The sequence below is a fragment of the Amblyomma mixtum genome, chromosome 1, assembly GCF_055824585.1.
Source record: "Amblyomma mixtum isolate Tamu chromosome 1, ASM5582458v1, whole genome shotgun sequence".
NCBI lineage: Eukaryota > Metazoa > Arthropoda > Arachnida > Ixodida > Ixodidae > Amblyomma > Amblyomma mixtum.
The window spans coordinates 145,848,768-145,872,539 of record NC_143012.1 but is presented as its reverse complement, the minus strand read 5'-3'; the positions used below and the strand labels follow the sequence as shown (position 1 = coordinate 145,872,539).

Sequence of the window (23,772 nt, the reverse complement as noted above, 5' to 3'; positions counted from 1 at the left end):
GCTGCTGCCGCCCGGTTCATAAATAGCAACTATGACGGCGTTGCTAAGCTGAGCCCGGACAACATGGCCTCCCTATCAAGAAAAGCCACGTGATTTCCTTCACACTTCTCTCCGAGGGTGTTGTATGAGCAGGGCCTCTTAGTTTTTCTTCCTCCATGGGTGGTTCTTAAGAGTAATGTAATGGATTCCAAGGGAAGGCAAGCGCGGTGCTTAACAACAAAGACTAAATTTAAGTTCAGGGCAATGCAGCAAGCTATGAAATTAACAACATGGGGTTAAATCTAAGAGGCAGAAAAAGGGCCGCACTAATCAGAGAACGAACTCAAGTTAGTGGGCTTGTGGCAGAATTTGAGAGTAGAAACTGCACTTGGGCTTGGAACCGTGAGTAGATGGTTTGTTGGGGAACTGGAGTGGATTCCATGAGAAGGGGAACGCAGTTGGATACGGCCAATTGCTGTTTATCGACTATTTTATGCTGCAGTGATTGTGAGCGGAATTGAATCAGCGGCCGTTTTTTCTGACCGCACTAGTATCTTCCTTGCTTTGTATCATACAGCGCTTTCTCAGTACATTAGCTCCTATCGCGCATTCTCAGAACACTGTTGTATCTAGTTGTCGTGTGCTCTCTTCAAAGCGGTTTGGAAAAACGGCTCGGCTAGATGCAAGCCAATAGCCTTTCAAAGTGCACTGCATTTTGTGCTTTCTGGTGCACTTCCGTTCAGCATATTTGGTAAGACTAATGACAGTTCGGGTACGCACCCTCTCTAAACAATCCGAGAAAACACTAAAAAAGAAAGAACTGAATTCAAAACGTACATGGGATCAATGTTCATTTCCTGTGCGCAGAGAACGGCACTGCAAGGTGCAGGTATATACGAATGTGATCTCTTCTGCCTTCTGTGCATAAGGAGCTATTTTTAGCGTGCTTTCTCATTCAACATTGTGGTAGTGGTACACAGGGGCAAACTAAAACGCCAGCAATAGTGGTTCTCTTCAAAAAACAAAGGTGCGGCAGAGTACATGCCCAGCTGCTGTGGCTCAATGGTTATAGTGCTCGGCTGCTGACCCGGAGGAAGCGGGTACGACCCCGGCCTCGTCGGCCGAACTTCGATGGAGGCGAGATGCTAAAGGCCCGTCCACTGTACGATGTCAGTGCACGTTAAAGAGTCCCATTTGGTCGAAATTACCAGGAGCCCTCAACTACGGCCTCCCTCATAGCCTGAGTGACGTTAAACCCCATAAACCTACCAGCTAACAACGTGCACATGCGCCGAGTTTGCTCGTGTCTCAAGCGGCCACCAACAGAAATCGCTTCACACCGTGCCCCAGCTTGCTGATGCTTTCCATGGAGTTCGCGAGACTTGCTCTCAGGATTTAATTAATTGTTGAACTCACCTTCTCGCTGAGCGGCGGGAAAGCTTCGCTGACGAACGGGAAGGAGTGGTCGCCCACGATGCGCCAGTGCAGCACGTTCATCTTGTTAAAAGCGAGAAGGTCCTGTGTGCGAGGGGAAGCCGAAATTACTACGGTTAATTTGTAATGGATCAATCAAACAATCAACCAACCTTTATTTGAACAAAAATAAAGTAACATATACGAGCCGGTCAAAGCGAAACACAGGCTTCATCGACCAATGTTCATCACACGACGTGCTACTAAGTTAAAGGGACACAGAAGACAGCTCAATTAAAGTACTGCTCTCAGTCAGAATTGGCAGTCTGCCTCTCTCTCGGTACTTTAACGTTAATCTGGAAGAAAAAAATGCAGTCATAGCTTAAAAATCCACTTTTTAAAAGTTCTCGCCACTCGATTCAAACCCCTCACGTCCACACCGTGGAGGACAGGTTGCCTCCGTTTTGTAGTGATCGGCGGTGTAGGCTATAGACTCTGGGCCCAAATTCCGCTATTGACGCACGCATTTTACGAGCGAAATCGGCCAGTGATAGTAGACAGAATGGGAAGCTGGACTTTTGTCTTGTGGTTTCTTCTCTGTCTTTTGTTTGTTCGCGCCCACAAATTTTCATCATGATAGTAGACACTTGTATTTCGTTTTGTTTTTTAATCTTTTGTAGCTTATAAAAGCTTCGCTTTCAGTGGAATTGGACTCCTTGTAATTAGAAAGAATGATCTTTTTCTTCAAATATCCTAGTCTATCGATAAGTGATGACTTCAGTTTGTGCTCAGTGTCCGTTTAAAACAAATTATTAATGTGTGTTGCCTGTGACTGGCGCAGTTTTGCTAGATAATTCGGAGTCCGTGAAGTGTATGAATGGTCCATAGCTGACATTGTCGTTCCTGCATATTTTTTGATTACATAGTCACATGACCCATCAAAAAACGGCGCACAGAAAAGCACGGAAAACACAGGGAGATGATGCGCCGTTTCTTGATGGATCGTTATCAACTAGCCCAACTTTCTGTTTTACTGAACTAAATAGTCACATGATTCTGCTTTATGCTACGAACAGCTTTCCGGGCCACCGTGGTTATGGACGCCATTCTATATTGTGTATTAAAAATTATAAACTAGTGGAAACAAATAAATAAAGAAATAAAGACCGACAGATGATAGCGACGACCATAGTGTGGACAAAAGAATACAGTTCGAAAAAAAGCACCTGCACTACTGTTGTCTGCGTTGTCACTCAGCCCTCAGCTGCCAGCAATGCACCGCGCAGACAAAAAAACCACGCAGAATATAACTGTCCCTAACTTACAGAAAGGCAGAAGAGTCATATGCGCGCGTGGCTGTAACAGGAATCTACCTTGGGCAAGAAATATATGGCAGAGCAATTTGAAATGACAGTCCACTTTTCTTGTATTGAATTAGACTTTTCTTTTATTGAATTCTCGTTATCATGAATCTCAGCTTTCTCTCATATATTGTTGTGAGAAGAACCAGTAGGATAAGCATTTAGAAACGCTTGGGAGAAGCGAAAACTAAATTTATGAGACAGGGAAGCGTTAGAATCTGTGGTCTGTGCAGGACAGCGAAGGAAAAGGAAAAAATAAAGTAACCTCATTTTTCGGAACAATATCAAGAAAACAGCAACACACGACCATGGTTTCTTTGTTGCTGATGCGGTCAAAATATTGTAACATGGGGAATATTTATTGGTTTAGAAGAAAGTCAGTTTGGGCTAGATGGTGCATTATTTGAGACAGAAAAGGAAAAAAGCGCTGCAGAAAGACGTACACAAGAAAGCCTGACACAGGACTTGCGCTACTATTTCAGAAATATTTCGGAATATTTATTGGGCCAATATTTGTTCCGGCAAACCGAAAGCGACTGGGCGGCGGCGAGAGCGGCAAGTGACGGATTGAAGATGAAAATGACGATTGCTTTGAGCCACAGTGAATTAAAAAGACGCCATCGATCGTTTGAAACAAGGCTCTTTAAACAAAAATTGTAGAAAATCCTGTGCGTGAAGATACAGCTGGCAATACTCATTGTACATTTAACTGCAGAACGATATATACGCTTAATGTTTCCTGTAAGCTCGTCCAACACTGCATCTATACTCCCATCTCCTCTTTCATCGACGGCAAATATCTCAGCTTGTTTTTTGAGAGTTACCCTCGTTCGAAACTCACCCCTTGTTTATTACTAACGATTTCTTTCGAGTTGTTGAGTGAGAAAGTAATTGGTGACTGCATTTCCTTGAATTAGCTCGAGTTTTCCATATCATTTCACCCAGTTGAGTCCTCTATAAGTTTAAATTTAACATTCACCCCAGTTTTCTTGCTTTGATGGAATGTTTATTTTATGCTCATTATAATCCTTAAGCCTCTGTTGCTCTGCAGTTTCAGGAACATCAGATGTGCTGCGGCTCTGTGTTTTAGGCCGCGTTGATAACTATTTATATTAACAATTTACCCCTCACAAATGCGACTATTAGAATGTTCGCTAATGACTATGTTTCTAAATTTGTAGTCTGCGTCTTTACGGATGTCAGGGCACTACAATATTATCCGACAAAATTTAGTCGTGCTGCAATACATCTTAAGTCAAACCTATCATTTCAAAATGCAAGTTGCTTAATCTGTACACCACGTCTTTCAATCGATACCTGCAGTTACAGTTACACGCTTACTTGCGATTGTCGGTTTATACAGGTAACCATGAATTGATTTATGACGTGATCTTTCGCAGAACATACGTTATAGTAGAGATCTGGGGGTTAAACGCAGCAAAGATTATATTGTCGCGAGTGGAAGAAAAAGACGAGTAGCGATTGCGGCGCGCCGACGACGACGTTGCTGCTGGTGGACCTGCCTGTTTTGTTCTGTGCTCTCTGTCTTCACCCGTTCTCGCCGCCGGCCTGTACGTCAAGCCGTGACATTTGGTGGAGGTGCTGGGTAACGCATCTCATGCAGCGCACCCCGCCTCGTAGTGGCGACACCCGTCGCCAAGCATCGAATTATTGTCGACACCGCAACGCACCCGATTCGTCAGCCGCCGTACCGCGTTTCCTTGAAGGAAAGGGAAACCATACAGGAGCAAGTGCGCGAAATGATAAAGGACGACGTCATCCAACCATCCAACAGTCCGTGGTCCGCACCTGTAGTACTAGTGAAGAAAAAAGACGGGACCCTACGATTTTGCGTCGACTACCGGCGACTCAACAAGGTGACCAAGAAGGACGTGTATCCACTACCACGCATCGACGACACCCTAGACCGTCTTCGTCATGCCCGCTATTTTTCGTCCATCGACTTGAAGAGTGGATACTGGCAAATTGAAGTGGATGAGCGCGACCGCGAAAAGACTGCATTTATAACCCCGGATGGGCTCTACGAGTTTAAGGTGATGCCGTTTGGTCTGTGTACAGCGCCCGCGACATTTCAACGAGTCATGGATACTGTGCTCGCCGGTCTAAAGTGGCAGACATGTCTCGTGTATCTGGATGACGTTGTCATCTTCTCAAGCACTTTCGCAGACCATCTGGTGCGTCTTGAAGCGGTTCTTCAAGCTCTTCTGAACGCCGGACTCACGCTCAAGCCTTCGAAGTGCCGGTTCGCATACAGTGAACTAAAGTTCCTTGGTCACATCGTCAGCCAAGTGGGTGTGAAGCCAGACCCCGAGAAAACGGCCGCCGTCGCATCCTTCCATCCACCGTCGGACAAGAAGACCGTCAGAAGCTTTCTTGGTCTCTGCGCATACTTCCGACGTTTCGTACGGAACTTTGCCCAGATCGCGGCGCCACTTTACCGCCTGACGAAGGATAACGTTGTCTTTGAGTGGACCGAGGAGCAACAATCAGCATTCCGCCAATTAAAACACGCCCTTGCAACATCCCCCATACTAGGCCATTTTGATCAAGACGCCGACACTGAACTCCACACGGACGCCAGCAACAAAGGACTAGGAGCAGTGCTGGTGCAATTCCAGGACGGCGCTGAGAGGGTTATTGCGTATGCCAGCCGAGCTCTTTCGCAGGCGGAGGGCAATTACTCGACAACTGAGAAAGAGTGCCTCGCTGTCATATGGGCCATCACCAAATTCCGGCCCTATCTGTACGGTCGCCCTTTTCGTGTCGTCACTGATCACCATTCGCTGTGCTGGCTCGCCAATATTAAGGATCCAGCAGGCCGTCTTGCTCGGTGGAGCCTTCGGCTACAGGAGTACGACGTCACCATCACCTACAAGTCCGGCCGCAAACACCATGATGCTGACTGCTTGTCTCGAGCCCCCGTGGGGCCGGCACCGGGAGGCGAAAATGACGAAGAGGACGGCTTCCTTGGGGCATTGGACATGGCAGATATGGCTGCTCGGCAACGCAGTGATCCTCAGCTTGATCAGCTGATGGCGCACTTGGAAGGCCACGAAGCTGCGGTGCCTCGCATTTTCCAGCGCATACTGCCGACATTCAAGATAATGCATGGTGTATTGTACAAGCAGAACTTCGACAGCAGCCCGAGGTCGTGGCTCCTTGTTGTGCCGGAAGACCTGCGCGCCGAGGTCGCCCAAGCTTGCCATGACGATCCTACAGCTGGTCACCTTGGCTACAGCCGAACACTTTCACGCATTCGAGAACGGTACTACTGGCCGACACTTCCTAAGTACGTCCGTCACTACATAAGAACTTGTCGAGAGTGTCAAAGGCGCAAAACACCGCCCATACGACCAGCTGGCCTTCTCCAACCACTCGAACCACCGCCTGTTCCGTTCCACACTGTCGGCATGGATTTTCTTGGTCCATTTCCAACGTCGCAGTCGGGCAACAGGTACGTTATCATAGCGACGGACTACCTAACACGATACGCGGAGTCCCGAGCACTTCCGTCGGCGACAGCTGTTGAGGCAGCCCAATTTTTTATTGAGTGCATTGTGCTCCGTCACGGTGCCCCTGCCGTTTTGATCACTGACCGGGGTGCCGCGTTTCTGGCCAAGCTCACACAGGAGATCCTCCGTCTCAGCTGCACCAGCCACCGCCGAACTACTGCGTACCATCCGCAAACGAATGGGCTGACGGAGCGGCTGAACAAGACCATGGCCGACATGATCGCCATGTACGTGGATGTCGCCCACCGCAGTTGGGACGCGGTACTGCCCTACGTTACATTCGCTTATAATACCGCTGTCCAGGAGACGACAGGTATGTCCCCTTTCCAGCTGGTACATGGAAGACAGGTCACCACGATGCTTGACGCTATGCTACCGCACGAGCCACCTGTCGACGTCGCCGATGATGCCCGACTAGTCTGCGAGCGCGCAGAAGAAGCTCGGCAACTCGCCAGACTCCGTACCCAACATCAACAACATGCCGACGCTCGTCGGTACAATCTCCGTCGACGCGACGTCCATTTTTACCCTGGAGACAAGGTCTGGGTGTGGACACCGGTGCGCCGTCGAGGTCTCTCCGAAAAACTCATGAAGCGCTACTTCGGCCCGTATACAGTTGTTCGCCGCCTCGGTGAACTTAATTACGAGGTGCTGCCCGAAGGAACCCGACCGTCATCACGTCGTTCACCCCGCCCTGAAATAGTGCACGTAGTGCGGCTTAAACCGTATTACGCGCGATGATCGCCTGGACCCGAACTGATTTTACCACTCCCTTTTACACTGGCCAGCAGGAGTTGCTGGGCGCGTGTGTGGTTTTCCTTCCTGTGCTCTTGCTTCCGTGCTAGCATCGGGACGATGCTTCTTTATAGGGGGAGGTAGTGTCGCGAGTGGAAGAAAAAGACGAGTAGCGATTGCGGCGCGCCGACGACGACGTTGCTGCTGGTGGACCTGCCTGTTTTGTTCTGTGCTCTCTGTCTTCACCCGTTCTCGCCGCCGGCCTGTACGTCAAGCCGTGACAATATTGCGCAGAAGAACCAAGGTGCAAAAGAGAAATAAGGTAGAAAGCTCGTCTGCGTCTTTCTTGTGTCTTCTCCCTGCCGTGCTCTATACAGTTTGTTATGTGACATCCATATCGATTAATTATCGATTAACAATCATTTCTATTTTTCTTTCTGTACGACTTGAAGAAATTTGTGCATGACTAGAAGAAGTGTAGTACGCGATCGCCACAGCCGAACACACCGCGTACATGCTTTTGCAGACACAGCTCGCCAGCACTCGTAAATGCCCTTCGCAATTTTCTGTTTCGTTTCGCCCCTTTGGCTTCCCTTTGTAGCACCTTTGTACATACTGAGCGCTGTTGTGTAACCAATGAGGCTTGCACTTTGCTAGCCTGAAAACGACTTCCTCTTACTTTGAGAGCAGGCTCGCGGGTCGTTGAAATACGCTGAAGGCGCATTACAAAGATAGAGGTTAAAAGACTAAAGAAGCATTCAGCTTGCAGCGCTTCCCAGTTACAAGAGGTTATAATAGTTTTGATTTACACTTATAAGATATAAAAGGCTACTCACCAGTGTTTCTATGATGGTGGCCACGGGAACAAAATGACTGCTGGTGTCCACTAGTACTCCCCGGTGCGTGAACCTTGGCGCGTCCACCACCTCGCTCTCGTTGGTCCAAAACTGCCAGAGTGAGGAGGCACACAGTTTACCCCGATGAGAAGTAATTGGAGGCATAGTGCATATGTTCTCTTCAGTAATGCTGCATCCTCTTCGATTCTACTGAATCCTCGAAAGCTTGCCACATCATGTGAAATTTTGCCACTAATGGCAACCGAGGCTCTAAGAGCAAAAGCGCTTGAACCATCTTCCAGACAATGCAAGCGAAATGAGGCCTAGATTTTCAGCATTACGTTTTTCAAGGCTGTACCGTTTCCCTGTTTCAGTAGTGTTTCACGACTTGCGTGCCGTGTGAGATCAAAGCCTCATCTGTGACAGAGGAAGCGCTGGTTTGACACACGAGAGCACCATTCGAGGGGGCGGTTGCCAGATAAGCCTAAGAAGGACGCACGTGTGTGGCGTTGTAGCGGCGGACAAGCTGGCTGAAGGACTCCAGGCCGCGGAGGACGCCCCACACGGTGCGAGCGGTGAGCGTGGACGGCCGGAAAGGCGCCACGACGAGGCGATCTGCACGGCACAGAAATGCACGCAGTATAGCCAGGCACTTTTCTGCCCCCCCAAATGGAAGCCATTCGGAAGCTTGTTGACCACCCGCTGTAAGTGATGGAAGTAGCATAAACATAATAACGTAATGACCATAGTAAAGACAGCGCAACGCACGCTTTGAGCCTAAGGCGAGTTAGGCAGCGCCGAGGCCTGATCCTCTGAGCGAAGTGAATAATCGCCCGCGAAGCGAGAAAAATATCAGTCGGCAACCAGCGACCTTTTCCAAGCTCTGTACAATGTTAATTGATCTCACCACCAACTCCCGTGCGGTGATGCCGAGTGTGAGAGATTACAATTTTTAAAGACGCGTTACAGGTAGAAGGGGAATGCTTCTGCTACATAAAGGTAGGGAGCCGTCGACAGTGATTTCAGCAGCGCTAACCTTCGTGTTTTTATGCGGCATCGACCATTCGGGGACAGAACCTCGTTCCTTTGTCCCACGGGGAGTTCTATACTATAGCCATCGGTCGGCGTAGGGCTCCGTATCGATACATCAAGATTCGAAAACTCCCGTTTAACGGTCTGCTTTGGAAGGCTGCAAGTGCTTTGATAACCAGTGTCTTTGAAAGGGACGCACTTCAATCCATCTAATTCTCTACCTCTCCTCCAATAACAGAAAAACTAAACTAAACTAAAGAAATCTGAACTAAGCTAAACTAAAGAAGCCCAAGTAAGAACTAAACCAGATACCAACAGATGAACGTGGCAGGGAATTCTTGGAAATACATGGTTAATTAGGTGCTGCACAAACAGATTTAATAAAATTGTACTCGTCGGTTCTTTTAAGAGAGACATGTTTGTAGTATTGAGTGTCGCATGACTGGCTTGGGTCTCGCTACTCTCATTTTGATCGACTCGTATTGAATGTCTTGTAAATGCACATTAGCAATGGTGGAGAAGATCTTAGAAATGACTGAAATAATATTTGCACTAAAGTGAACGAAGCCGTCTACTACTAAGATGTTCCTGCCAAGCTGGTCAATGCCTTAAGAATATAACCAGGGGGACATAAAGCCAAAGTTCATTTTTCTTGAACCAAAGTGTTGAAACAGTGGACCGCTACTTGAAGGCATTTTTTATTTCAACATTTAGGGGACACTGATAACAAAACAGAAGTTGACAGCTATCGATACGGTACCGTGTTCAAATCACATAAATACAACTCTCACCGGAAACAGAGGTTTTATAAGCTAACAAATGCAAAAAGAAACACGAAATAAATGTGTCGCCATCACGGGCCGATTCCCAAATAAAATGCGTGTGTCGATAGTTTTTTTTTTCTTCGCCGATCTAAAAGGGGACGCCACACCAAGATAGACTTCAAAACGGTTTTAAGTAAAGACGTCGTCACGAGCTTGAATCGACTGGCGCGAATGCAGAAAACTTTCTCTCCGAAGATATTTCCTTTGATGTCCGACCAACGTGAACCCCCCAGAAAGAGCTACGGTATCAATCTTTATCGAGAACAATAATTGGCTGCCAATGGCTTCAGCGTCCTTTTAGAATTTACGCTTCGGATACCGTAAATGACTTGGGAAAGTCAGAGGTTATTCATGTCACACTAAGCTGTTTGTTTATTTAGAATTTGGATTACTTTGCAAGAGCTCATATCGAGGCTGAAGCCGCTTTTCTGGACTATTCTCAAGTATTTCACTGCGTTCCCCACAACAGACCTACGCACAAATTAAAGCATCGAGGTTGATTTGGCTGGCCAAATAACAATTTTATGTTCCCATTTAAAAGAATGCGATTAACTCCTTTTGCGCAAGTCGCGATTCACATTCTGGGAATGACTGATATTGATTGCAGCAGCTAGCCCTCTCACTTTTGTATCGGCAGCTGCGCTGCTGCTTTATGCTGAGGTGATAGTAAGGAAAGACCGTGTGATTTCTCTAACAGGTTGAGGGGCGGGAAGTGTACCTGCCGCGAGTGAAAGCTCTTTATGCTGGATGAAGGAGGGGGAAGGGGAGAACCGCTGGCCGGACGATCAAGTGGCACAGAATAGTTATTCAACCAAAGAACTCTGAGTCATTTATCCCGGGAGCCTCGCCAGAAATCCGCCGTAAAGAAGACTTTGTGTAAGGAATTCACTAATTTACCCAATTCTAACGCGCATATTTTACGCGACAGCATGATGCTTCAAAACGGGAGAAAACGCCGTGGTTGTCGGCGTTGGGATGTCGACAAAATCCCGATTGGTCGAAAATGTCATGACGTCACACATTGAGCTATGGAGTGAAAGTAATTAAAACTCCATTTGACTTGTGATTACGAGACCGTAGCATGACTCAACTGTCATTATGACAAGTAAGAATGTAGAGTACATTAATTACGCTGAAAAGAAAAAAATTGGCAGAGGCTTAGCTTGGTTAAGCCTAGTGGATTGCGAAAGCAAGCACCCAGATCAAGAGATGTTGACCGCATTCGCCTGGCTGCGTAATATGCACGCCATTTAGCTAAACGTTGTTCCCGCTCTTCATCCGTTTCTTCCGCACGCCGCCGCTTCTTAGCTGCAGCACATCGTTGCAGCTTGACCTTATACACATCATCCGACATATCGTGGAGGATTCGCTCGGACGACTGCGACGAGCCGAGTTGGGGGGCCGCTTTTCAACAGCTGGCATGACGTCACGTAGAGCGAGCGCCTCCCCCACGGCAGCGGCGCGTGGAGGATTCGCTGGGACGATCGCGACGAGCCGAGTTGGGGGGGGGGGGGGGGGGGGGGGGCGCTTTTCCACAGCTGGCATGACGTCACGTACAGCGAGCGCCCCTCGCGGCAGCGGCGCGCAGCTGCGGCATGGAGGATTCGCTGGGACGATCGCGACGAGCCGAGTTGGGGCCCCGCTTTTCCACAGCTGGTGTGACGACGTCACACATAGGTCACGCAAAAGGTCAATGGTGGATTCTCCGGGACGACGGCCAAGAGCGGAAACCTCGAGCAGTATTGCTTTCGCAGTAAAAATTCGCACAAATAGTCAGGAATCAATCCCATGAACCTATGGTTGCGAGACAGGCACGCCGTCCTTAGGCCACTGAAGCTTCTCTTTTTTATTTCCAACACTCAACGCCCAAGACACCTTGAAAACGAGTGAAAACGAGGATTTTGTCCCTTACAATCTTTTCATGGCCTCGGGATTGCATTCCCTTTCATATGGAGGAGCAGGATGGCGGTGCATCACGCTGGTTTTGACACGCGTACAATTGTAGAGTATTTGCAAAATATATTGCAATACTCAAACTTGAGGATCCGGCACCTGACTAGCTCTCGTACACTGAACAATTAAAGACAGAATTTTAACCTTGTTACGTCCGTCACAGGTTGGCTAGCGGTTCTTGTGTACTGTGTAGGCTAATGAGGAACGTTCGTTCGACTTGATTATAGGGATACCATCTGTGTCTGGAGGTGTATCACATGCTCTAACATGCCTGCTGTTGTGTGCTAATGAGTGCGTGATTAGAAATAGACACTAATTAGAAGGAAAGTAGCGAATAACAGGTCCAATTATATCTACGCTTACCCGCGTAACGCACTAACCAGCGAAAGCTGACTGTCTTTAGCGGCCTATAGATCTGGAGTGTAAGATGCACTGACGCTTCAGAGGCGAATTCCCGGTTGGGCGTCGCGCAAGCACGTTTTGGCGTCTATATGTTCCCGTGCATACTCAGCCTTCTTCCACTTGCGGTCTTCAGTTCGATTGCGTTCCCCACACACTTCACAGACCCCAGGGCCCCTTGCACGAAGCAAATAGTCTTGTTCCTAGTGTTGTCTTATTTGCAGCCGTTGGTTTTGAGGAAAGGGAAAGCGCATAACTGGCTCCCTGGGTGAGGGAACACATGAATCGTGATTTGAGATATCTGATTATATTCACGACTATATAATTTCATCTGGTAGATTCCTTTATTAGAATGTGAATTCACAACTTTTCCTTCTCCGTATTTTTTATTTTGTACAAATTCTAGCTCTAAGTCCCAAAATTTTAATTATGCTCCACTCCTTGTACATGAGTGCGTTTGTATCCGCTATGCACCATGGCCAATCCCCCGCCGTGGGTATGTGCCATTAAGCCTGAGGACATCATCATCATCATTTCACGGTGGTGTCCACCTACAAAAGCGCTTAACACGTTACCCGACTACCGCTGTATCCTCTAAATTGCTCCTACTAAATGGTTAGTACAAAGCTTTAGTAAGGCTGAGATCTGGGCGAGTTGGTATGCATTCATACTGGTGAACAGCGCAAAATAGGCGGGACAACAACAAGACAAGCGCTGACTATCAACTGGGTTTATTGAAGGACGGAAGGGTATATATACAAAAACACAACACAAAGAAGTAAGAGATAGTGTGAAAAGGGCCGTGAAAATCAAAACTTATGTCACATGTGAAGTGATGTAAGCCAATTCCTTGTTGCTAAGTGCCACGGAAAAACTGCTGATGCATTCGACACCTTGCCTGTGGATGTGATGCGCTTCCATTATTTCGCGCGTGAGTTTATCTTTATGGCGGAACAGAACTTATGGCGAGGATAATGAAGAGCGCTCCTTTATTGACAAATGCGGAGTGTCTGTTGAGAGCTTCTTAGAAATTCTGTCGTTTTACCTGTCCGCGACTGTGATTGATTGGCAAGGGAAGGCATTCGTGCAAGCGGCAGGTGTTTGCATAGGATCAAGGGTTGCTCCAGTCTTGGCCAATATCTTTCTTGGCAATGTTGACTCTGATATTAGCAAAGCGTCAGAAGGCATGGTCACTCGTATCTTTAGGTACGTAGATGACTTCCTGGTTATTGCTCATGAAGGCAGTTTGCCAAGAAAGCTCGCTGATGTCTTGAAGGTCTTCAGTGAATACGGACGCGGCCTCAAGTTTACAACTGAGGTTCCAAGCGGCAATCAGCTTCAGTTTTTGGATTTGGCTTTATTTATTGAACGTGGACATGTTTGCTGGTATTATTGCCCGAGGTCTGAAAAACCATTGTTGAATTTTTCATCGTGTCACTCCAAACTTATAAAACAAGGTATAGTAGTAGTAGAAAACTTTTATTGAGATCTTTTAAGAGATTCGCGGATTCGAAGCCTCCGTCGTCTTTCGTGGCGCCGGCGACTTGAGGCTTCTCTTCAGCAAGGTTGGGCCCCTAGTCCAAGGCTCCACTGAGTCGCGTTGCATCAGTAGCGTGCCGCACTAAGGCCCTTTGGGCCGCGAGCTCGCTGCTGGTGAGCCGGCTCTCCCATTGCTCCGCACTCGGGAATTCGTGTTGGTGGAATGCTTTATTTCGTTCGCACTCCCATGTGATGTGGTATAGTGTGGGTGTGTCGCCGCACCAGGGGCAGTTTGCTCTGTATTGTGTTGGTGACATCTTGTTATAGATGTACAAGTTGGGGAAGGAGTTTGTTTGTAGCCTACGCCAGCCGACTGCTTCCTCCCTCGTGAGGGCTTTGTGTGGTGGTGGGTACTTGAATCTAGTCCCCCTGTATAGTTGTAATGTCTCTGAGTATCCCCCCTCGCATGCTAGTAGCTGAAGCTCCAGAACATCTGACATGCCTGCTCGGTATGTAAGCCCTCGAGCTAGGCTGTCTGCTCTTTCGTTCCCCGCTACGCCTGCGTGGCCTGGGACCCAGATTATGTGTTGTATGGGTGTCTTCTCAGCAGAGGCTGCTGCCCCACTGATTATCCTGAGGGCCATGCCGCTAATTCTGCCCTTCGTATAGTTTTTACACGTGTCTTTCGAGTCTGTTAAGATGTTTAGGGATCGGCCTTTCCTATAGCCTTCTGCTACCGCCAGCGCGACGGCAATTTCCTAGGCCTCCGTTATGCCCACGACCTCCACTGAGGCGCATGTGGCCATGTCTCCTGTGCTATTAACTACGACCGTAGCGGCTAAGCGCTTCCCTGAATGTACGTACAGGGAGGCGTCCGTATAGACTGTGTTCTCTGATCGGCCTAGCCTCCTTTCTATCTGCTCGGCCCTTGCTTTTCGTCTGTCCTCGTGTAGGTTAGGATCCATGTTTTTAGGCAGGGGTCCTACATTAAAGGTCTTTCTAAGGTCGTCCGGTACGTCCGCGTATCTGTCTACCAGTCCGCACGTGTTCCGACCCAACCTTCTCAGGAGCGCCCTTCCCGTAGAGGAGCCTCTGAGTCTGATGAGTTGTGCCCCCAGTTGAGCCTCGGCAAGCTCATCGAAGGTATTGCTGATTCCGAGTTGGAGTAGCTTCTCGTTTGATGCGTTTCTGGGCAGGTGTAGAGCAGTCTTGTATGCCTTCCTGAGAATACAGTCGGCTTTCTCTCGCTCCGCCTTTGTTGTTGCGTGGTAGGGCAAGGAGTACATAACTCTGCTAACGATTAGGCTGTTGACGAGTTTGAGGGTATCTTCTTCTTTCATCCCGTACCTTCTCTGAGAGACTCTACTGATCATTCTGCCAACCTGCTCCGCGGCTCTTCTCAGCAGGCTGATGGTATGGCTGCATTTTCGGCTGCTCTGCAGCCACATGCCTAGGATTTGTACCATGTTCTGTTCTTGGATCAGTTGCCCCTCTAGAACTACTTCCAGCGAGGCTTTGGTAGGATTTCTTCCGATCCTGATGATTTCCGACTTCTCCGTCGAACATCTCAGGCCTCTCTCCCTGACGTAGGTCTCTACGCAGGTCGCAGCTTCTTGTAGTCTGTCTTGCTTCTCCCCTAACGATCCTTGGGTGACCCACACCGTGATGTCGTCGGCATACATCGCGTGTTGGATGCCCGGGATTTCCTTGAGTCGTCTTGCTAGCCCGATCATCGCCATATTGAACAGGACGGGCGATATCACGGAGCCTTGGGATGTTCCTTTGCAAGGCGTGGTGAAGACGTCGCTTCTCAGCTCGCCTAGTCCCACGGTCGCTGTTCTGTCGCTCAGGAAGGCCCTGATGTAGTCGTGGGTTCTTCCCCCGCAGTTGGTGTTGTTGATGCCTTCCATGATGGCGGCGTGGCTCACGTTGTCGAAGGCTCCCTTTATGTCGAGGGCCATGACAACGCTTTCGCCACTTCTCGGCATTTTCTCGAGTACTTCCTCCTTGAGTTGGAGTAGTACGTCCTGCGTAGACAAGTGGGCTCTGAACCCGTACATGCTGTCTGGGTACAGTTGGTTCTTCTCTAGGTGCGACTGGATCCTTTTTGTGATTACTTTCTCGTACATCTTGCCCAGGCACGACGTGAGGGAGATCGGCCTGAGGTTCTCGACCTGGAGTTTCTTGCCTGGCTTCGGGATCATTACCACTACCGCGTGTTTCCACTCGGCCGGCACTGTTCCTTCTTGCCAGAGCTTGTTGAAGTAGGCTGTGAGCTGATCTATGGCTCCATCGCTGAGGTTTCTTATGAGCGAGTTCTTGATTCTGTCCGCCCCCGCTGCTGTGTTTTTTGTTGCCGACCTGATCGCCTCGACGACTTCCTCTCTCGTTATGGGCCGATCCATGGTTGGATTCTCTTCGCCCTGGTACTCTTCTTGGAAGCTTTCGACCTGGTCTCCGCCGTAGCATTTGACCCGGACTTCCTCGAGTAGCTGTTCGTCCGTGCCCGTGTACTGGTGCACCAGCCTCTGAATCGATATGCCGCTTTCTGATTTGTTCTTGCTCGGGTCCATGAGGGACTTGAGGATCTGCCACGTCCTGGCCGTGCTGAGGGTGCCGTTCAGCGCGTTGCTGAATTGCTGCCATCCTTGCCTAGCCAGCTGTGTTGCATACTCCTCCGCTTGTTTAGTTATTTCGGCTATTTTAATCTTTAGCTTCCTATTGAACTTCTGTCTTTTCCAATGCTTGGTGAGCCCGCGTCTCGCCTCCTATAGCTTCAGGAGCCGCTTGTCCACCTCCGGAGTTTGTTCGGTTCTATCCACCTCTTTAGTATAGAGTTCTTGGATCTGTCTGAGTTGCTGGCTCCACTCCTCCGCAGATACAATGTCGCCCTTGATCTGCTTGCAGTGTGCTCTGAAGGCGTCCCAGTCCGTTAGGCGGACCTTGCCTATTTTCCGCTTGATATTGTTTGCGGTTGTGCTGATCCTTATTATGTGGTGGTCGCTTCCAAGGTTCTCGAGCAGGTTCTCCCATTCTGCTTGTCTGGCGCCCCTTACGAAGGTTAAGTCAGGGCACGTGTCTGGACTGACGCTGTTCCCCTGTCTAGTTGGGTGGTTTTCGTCGGTTAGCAATTCGCACTCTGCCTGTTCTGCTGCAGCGCAAATGCCACGTCCCTTCTTGTCGTCTTTATTGTAGCCCCACCTCGGACTCTTGGCGTTGAAATCACCTGCTATTACTAGGGTGTTGTTCCCCGCTAACTTTTTCGCCTCCGTAAAGAGCCTAATAAAGTCCCCATCTTTCTGTCTGGGCGGGCTGTATAGGTTTATAATATAAGTGCTTTTAGATCGTGCTTTCTTTTTGGGGATTATCTCCGTGATCACGTGTTCGATCCGGGTGTCCTCTATTTCGTTATGTGCTATGGCTACTACTTGTTTGCTAATGAGAGTTGCCGTACGGCCATTTTCCTGACACGTGTAGCCCCTAAGCGTAGGGGCTACACAAATCGCACGCCAGACGTAACAAGGTATAGCGGTATCATGCCTGAAATCCGCTATCAAAAAGTCGTGCCATGAGAAGACTGCTGATAGCATCACAATGCAGGTTTGCAGATTACGCGCAAATGGTTATCCGGATGAAATAATTTCCAGGGCTTCCGAAAAGCTGATAAAATTTGTAAAAAATGGCCGACCCAATGAAGGCAAGAAGGTGAAAAGACCAGCGGTGGTTCCTTACACGCACGGCTTGTCTCACGGTCTCAAGAAGGTTGCCGGCAGGTGTGATGTCGATGTTGTGTTTTCTGCTCCCCACAAACTGAGCTCCATGTGCAAGCAGGTTGCACAGGCTAAGGAAGAGAAGAAGGAAGGCTGCCAGGTACGCCATGTTTCACCCTCTGTACCATGTGCAGAAAACGTGGTGTAGAAAATTCCCTTCTCTTGCGGTGCTGTTTACGTCGGGCAGACCGGCAGATGCGTAAACAAAAGGCTCATGGAGCATGAAAACACAAGGAAAAGTGACCCTCTTAGCCACGTTGCCGCTCATTGTCAAAAGTGCAAATGCCATCATGAAAGGGAGCAAGAAAGGAAATCGGAACAGGACGGCGGGCTTCCGCGCACAAAGTTCCGCTGCAAAAAGTGCAAGTGCGCACCGGAGTACAAGAAAACCGAAGTTCTGTTCCGCCATAAAGATAAACTCACGCGCGAAATAATGGAAGCGCATCACATCCACAGGCAAGGTGTCGAATGCATCAGCAGTCCTTCCGTGGCACTTAGCAATAAGGAATTGGCTTACATCACTTCACATGTGACATAAGTTTTGATTTTCACGGCCCTTTTCACACTATCTCTTACTTCTTTGTGTTATGTTTTTGTATATATACCCTTCCGTCCTTCAATAAACCCAGTTGATAGTCAGCGCTTGTCTCGTTGTTGTCCCGCCTTTTTTGCGCTGTTCACCAGTATAGTACAAAGCTGTATATTATAGCTCTCACTGTAAAAGCGGTCGCGTCATATCCTCAAGGCGGAGTGTCCCCCTAATTTTTTTCGTGAGACTCTAACCTTCATATGGCATGCGCGTTGCTATCAGATAAAAAAAATCCCTGCCTCTCCCGTTACCGAGAGTAGAGTAAGCATGAAATGTTTACGGCTAGCAATCTTCTGCTGCGGCGTATCACTCGCAAACCGATCGCTTTCCGCAAGACGCTTCCTACCTCTCCTTTCATCAGGCTCCATTGCTGGGCTCAAGCAGCTGTGACGGTGGCAGCATTGAAATGCAGGACGATGTAGAAGCGTACGCGGACACGACGAGACGCTGGCCTGACAAGAATGTATATGCAGCGCGTTCAAATACTCCGCGAGCGTGTATACATCTGCCTGCCAAAGGGGGAAACGTCATGAGCTGAAGGTCCAGCGGCCGGTCTTTTACATGCGTGAGTGTGAGACCGCAGCGCCGTTCTTGGGGACGGCGCGGAAGAAGTTTTTCCGCCCAAAGCCATTCTCGCCCTGGAGCTCCCCTCTTGCTCTAAGCGGCCCTCTCTCTTAAAGAGTCTCGTTAAATCTCGTACGGTGCCCGGATGCTCTCGTTTCAGTGCCCGGATGAGTGGAATTCAATGCCCAGATGTTGGCTCTCGTTCTCGGCATGACGTCACCACACTGCCGACAACGGGAGCTAAAAGCATTTCATGCTTAAAACCGAAACCCCGTTACGAACAGCCCCAGCGACACTGACATCTCATGATGGCGGTAATCCCTTTCGCCGTTGACATATCGGCGGGCTAGGCTAACCCTAAAGCCCCACCTCGATGGACACTTCCGAGGCGGACTGGCGGAGCGCCTACGCGCACGGGCGTACGTTGGAGCCTGTCTGCGCATGCGCGAGGCGCGACGCGCGAGCAGGCGCGAGCGGTGCGCAGATATCTGTGCATGTCAGATATCGGCGCCTGCGCACGGGCGCTAGCGCGCGCGTCGGAAGCGGGGTCCGGTTGACAACAATCGGAGGACCGCGGGGCTCTCGAGGACTCTTTTCTTCATAGCTTCGTGTTCCCCGAACTCTTCTTCGCGGTTTAATTCGTCCTTTCAGCGCCCCCCAACCATCTTTTGTTCACGGCTTGACATTCTTTCAGTCGGCTCGGGAGGGGGAGCGAGCCAGCCCCAGGAGCATGGAGGTGAATGCCACTTTTCGACGCCCGTCGCGGTGCGTGATGGGCGCGCAGGCGCTTTGCGTGTACGCCCCGGAGGTGTCCATCGAGGTGGGGCTTAAGAAAAGGAAGTGGCTGCGCCTTGCTCAGCACGACGTGACAGTCACGCTATAAAACCCGGCACAGAGCACGCGGCAGCTCTACTTATGCTAGTGATACGGCCGTCGAATAAGCTCTTGCCGCTCAGCAACGTGAAAATCGTCGTCGCCAACGAGAAGACCTCGCCCTGCGCGCTGTCCAGCAGGAAACCGGTAGGCACAGAAGCGTACTAATCATGGGCGTCAGATGAACACTGCCCGAAGCGCCACAACGCACCTGGCAGTAACCGGATACCAACGGAAATTTATGCGCCTAGCAGCGAAGCTGAGCTCTGATCCGATTTTTTAAGAGAACAATAAATAAGATTGAGTAATGCTCGCGTCGATACTATACCCGCAAAAGTGTCTTCGCGGTTATGGCGTTCAGTTGTCGACCCCAATGTTGCGGCGTCGAATCCCGGCCGTGGAGGCCGCATTTCGATGCAGACGAAATTCGAAAATGCGCGTTTGCTGCGTAATGTCATTTCATTGCAATCAACCCCATGATGCCGAGATTAATCCTGAGCCCGCCACTAAGGCACCTCCCGTAGCCATAATGCGTTAAAGGGCCCTGAAACACCTTTTCAGGAAAGCACATGTATTCGCCTAATCACTACATTTGTTGTCGGGAACACTTGAGCCAAATACTGCAATTATGCATGCAGCAGAGAAAGCAAAAGCGCGCACGAACACTGCGAGCCCCTTTCGGCGGCTTTTTGAAACTCTCGCACTACCTCCGTGTCGTGCGTCTGCGTATCGTATCGATTGAGAGATGGCTGTTGGTGATATTCTTTCAAACGTCATGGAACTAACATGGCCGCGGCCAGTCAGCCGCGTCGCTCCGGTGGGTAAGGAGGCTCCTCCTTACGAGGAATTTCCGCGCGCTTCATCAGCCAGTGGAGAAGTGCCGAACGTTGAGCGTGCAAAAAGTTACGAGAGGAGAGGGATGGTTGGTTGTAGAGAAATGAAAGGCGCTTTATCTCTCTCACATCTCAACGGACACCTGAGCCATCAAGACATGAGATAGTTAAAGATAAGCGCGAAGACGCTGAATTTCGGATATTAAGTAGAGATTACTAAGCTTCTAACAAACGAAATCAAAAATTTCTTGCTGGAGAATAGTCGTGAAGCAGCGTCCTTTAACATCCCAGGCATACCAAAAATTTACTAAGCGCACCTTTCAGAGCCCATTTTAACACCACATGATAGACCACATCATAAAGTTTCGTACCCTTCCGCACCCGACCGTACCAGTGAGGCGATACCAATACTCACAGCTCTCATCCATGTTTTCGTGCGGCGTGTCCTCGCAGCTGCCATTGAGGTTGACCATCAGCGCCTCTAAGAGCGTCATGGCGGGAGATGCTTGCGGAACTCGGCTGCGCCTCTTCCAGCGCAGCTTCGTTCGCGTCCGGGAATTATCGGCGTCTTCCGAATGGTGAGGCACACAGAGCCCGAATAGAAGCCGCTCGCGGTACCGCTGCATCGCGCGCTCCACCAGGGGACAGGGAGCCGGTGTGGAGCCTTCGTCTTGCTCCGACGTTGGGGACGATGGTGGCAAGGAGCGTAGATGGAAAGTGGCGGGGTCCAGCACCAGCATGGCGGGACCAGTCTTGTGGCGTTTGGCCTCGGGCCAGATGAGGCCGGCGGTGCGTGCCACCTTCCACGAGCAGAAGGAACATTCGCCACCGTTACCAGGAATTCGGGACAAGCGGTTCTAGTTAATTCGGCTACCACCATGTGGCGCATGACTTTGAACATCGAAAAACAGCGCGCTGATATCCTTGACGTAACAAAGAAAGAGACTGACCGAGTGGCTGAAGAAAAGAATAAGGTGGGTGGCTAGGCTAAGCGGCACTGGCTCGGCGCTGTTTCTAATTCCTAGTGATTTGAGTAAAGGGCACGGCAGACTCCGAGCTAAGCAGCTTTCTTCATAGCACGAGCCTGAATAACCTCCGAAGGGAAACCTTCAATCAGCTGAACAATCTTTCGACCGACTGATTTGTCTTCGTCAGGACAAAGACAAGTACTCTCGTTGAAACGTTGGTTTGCGGATAAAGGCTTTCCTCGCGCCACTTGCTCAAGTTTGTGACAGAATGTTTTGGGAAACGCTGCCGTCTGACCGCGCTGTCATGGGGATCCAGTTTTTGCTCTTCGAATGCTGGCTTCTACCCTGATGCAGAGCACAGGCTAGCTGAACGTGTAAGTCAGCAAACCGAAGACTTTTCCAACAAATCTGAATCAAAATGGCAATTTCATGTGTTTCTTTTGCTCTTCAGCACGAATACCGGAGAAAATTCCACGCATTTCGATCACAGCCCGACCGCGCTAAGCGGCTTTAGTTGCCGCCTGTGAGTAACCATAAGAAGTGTGACATTAAAACCAGCCTTTTCATCAGCGCTTCTCAGACTAGAGTCTGAAACACGTTCTGCAGCGTGTTTCAGACTCTAGTCTTACCACTTTTATTCCTTCGCGATTTCAGACTGCTTAGAATCCCGAAACGTTTCGTGATTTAGAAATCCGCTTGGTCCTCTAGATTCACGATACGCTGATGTATTCACTCACTGTTTCTCTCCTCACTAAGTGTACCCAGCAGCTGTCTATTACCTGCGTTTGGTTTTGATGCCTTTCCATTTATGTCAGGTGTACGTAGCATCCGGGTCGCGGCGGTTGAGGCTCCGTCGCCGTGTTATGCACAGCCCCCCCCCCCCCCCCCCCCCCCCCCCGTCTTTTCCAATTTTCAAGGCGCCGTTGTCGTCCTCAACCGCCTTGAACCTGGCGATTTTATGTGCTTCGCACCGCACCTCACTGCCAGCCGCATCGCCGCCTGCCGGCGGTCCCGTTGCAAATCAAAGTGTTAGGAGAAGGTAAGTGACGCCAACGAAGTGAAATACAGAAAAAACACAACGTTTCGGGACCGGCTCGGTCCCTTCTTCACGGTGTGACTACGGGCGAGCGCAGCTTGGCTTTTTAAGCCCCTGCGTGGAGGACCTCCGGGTCAGTGGCCGCAGCCCATGGACGTAGGATGAGGGGAGAGTCCCCACGGAACGATTAACATTCTCTCGTGTTTGCTGAATGTGCCACGACTCGAGTAGAAGCCTCCAGCGTGGGTTAGCTTCCGTTTCCAATACATTGGTGCTGTCGAAGTCAATTGGCTGGTCAGACCCTTCGCAGTGTTCGGCCACGGCGCTGCGTTGACGTGCCCGTAGTCACACCGTGAAGAAGGGGCCGAGCCTGTACCGAAGCGTTGTGTTTTTTCTGTATTTTACTTGGTTGGCGTCACTTACCTTCTCCTAACATTAAATTTCCCAACCAGACAGACTTCTGTCGAATGTTTTTTTTTGAGCGAATCAAAGTGCCTGCGTTAGGATGATTCGGCTCGGCTGGCATGGTTGAAGCAGTCGAGAGCGACATGTTACATCATCTCTTCGTCATGTCCAGACGCTGCACACGCAATATCTGCTCTGTACCCGCCACTGATCCACGCTTGCCATTTCCTCGCGGTGAAGCAGACCCCCACGAGCCTCAGTAAGTATAGGAAGTTCTCTAACATCCGATCTTGTCGACTACCTCTTTTGCGCGCGCCGTACAAGCTTGGCCGTCGCCATGATACCCCATAGCTCCGTCTCCGTCACTGACACTTGCGCACGCGCCTTTCCTCTGATCCAGCAGGAGGGGTTCAGGTTCGCAAGCGCAGGCAGTGGTGTACCGAACTTGTGCGCCAGCATGTGCATACACCTGAGGATAAGAGGCAGCGCTGCCCGTTGTTCATCCAGCATTCGTCCGCGAGGACTAAATAGCGCATCTCAAAGCTGAGTTCCGCACGGCCTCCCGTGCCTCAAGGACGACCAGCTCGACTCTCTGCACCGCTTCATTCGGGGATAAACGATGGGCACCCAGGGCCTGCCTCTCCACCTCCAGCTGACTTCGCTCCAGGACGCAGGATTCATTAAACACTTTTGTCTGGGCGAGTTGGTTCATAACAGCAATTAAAGGAATAAACTTGCGCAAAGGGATTGAAGAAGAAAACGAAAGACGTGCGGACAGGATAGGCTGATTGCAATTAGAGATAAGTAGCCGGCCGTTAGTCATCACCATATAAGTTTTTACAATTTCGAAAACACGATTACCCTCTCCCTTCTGGCTCGACAAAATTTGATTATTTCGACTAGTTATTGGAGGGGTTGCCTGCAGACTATTCGAAAGCGCATCTTTTCTGGCAAGATGTTCCCAAATTTTGTCGAGCCACAGCGTGAAGGCAATCGCGTTTTTTAAATTGTAAAAACTGATCAGCTAACAGCCGGCTACAAACCTTTATTTGCAATCAGGTGCCCATCGGTAATGATTAAAACGCTGACTACTATTAGAATTGATTTATTTACATTACTAGCTAACATGATTCGCCTGTTTTTTTATGTCTGCCAACACTGGTATTCCTATGCCACAGAAAGCTCCTCTT

At 49.6% G+C, this 23,772-nt stretch overlaps 1 protein-coding gene across 1 annotated transcript in view; it reads right to left on the bottom strand.

The window, feature by feature from the left end:
• Positions 1–22,921, bottom strand: part of LOC149367849 (beta-hexosaminidase subunit beta-like) — a 55,881-nt gene extending 32,960 nt beyond the window's left edge. The window contains exons 1-5 of the mRNA XM_089576608.1: positions 22,904–22,921; positions 20,589–20,973; positions 8,357–8,472; positions 7,858–7,968; positions 1,396–1,497 (exon numbers count right to left, since the gene is read on the bottom strand). Coding sequence (XP_089432734.1) covers positions 1,396–1,497; positions 7,858–7,968; positions 8,357–8,472; positions 20,589–20,973; positions 22,904–22,921 — 732 coding nt within the window. The remainder of the gene's footprint in view (positions 1–1,395; positions 1,498–7,857; positions 7,969–8,356; positions 8,473–20,588; positions 20,974–22,903) is intronic.
• Positions 22,922–23,772: the final 851 nt, after the last annotated feature.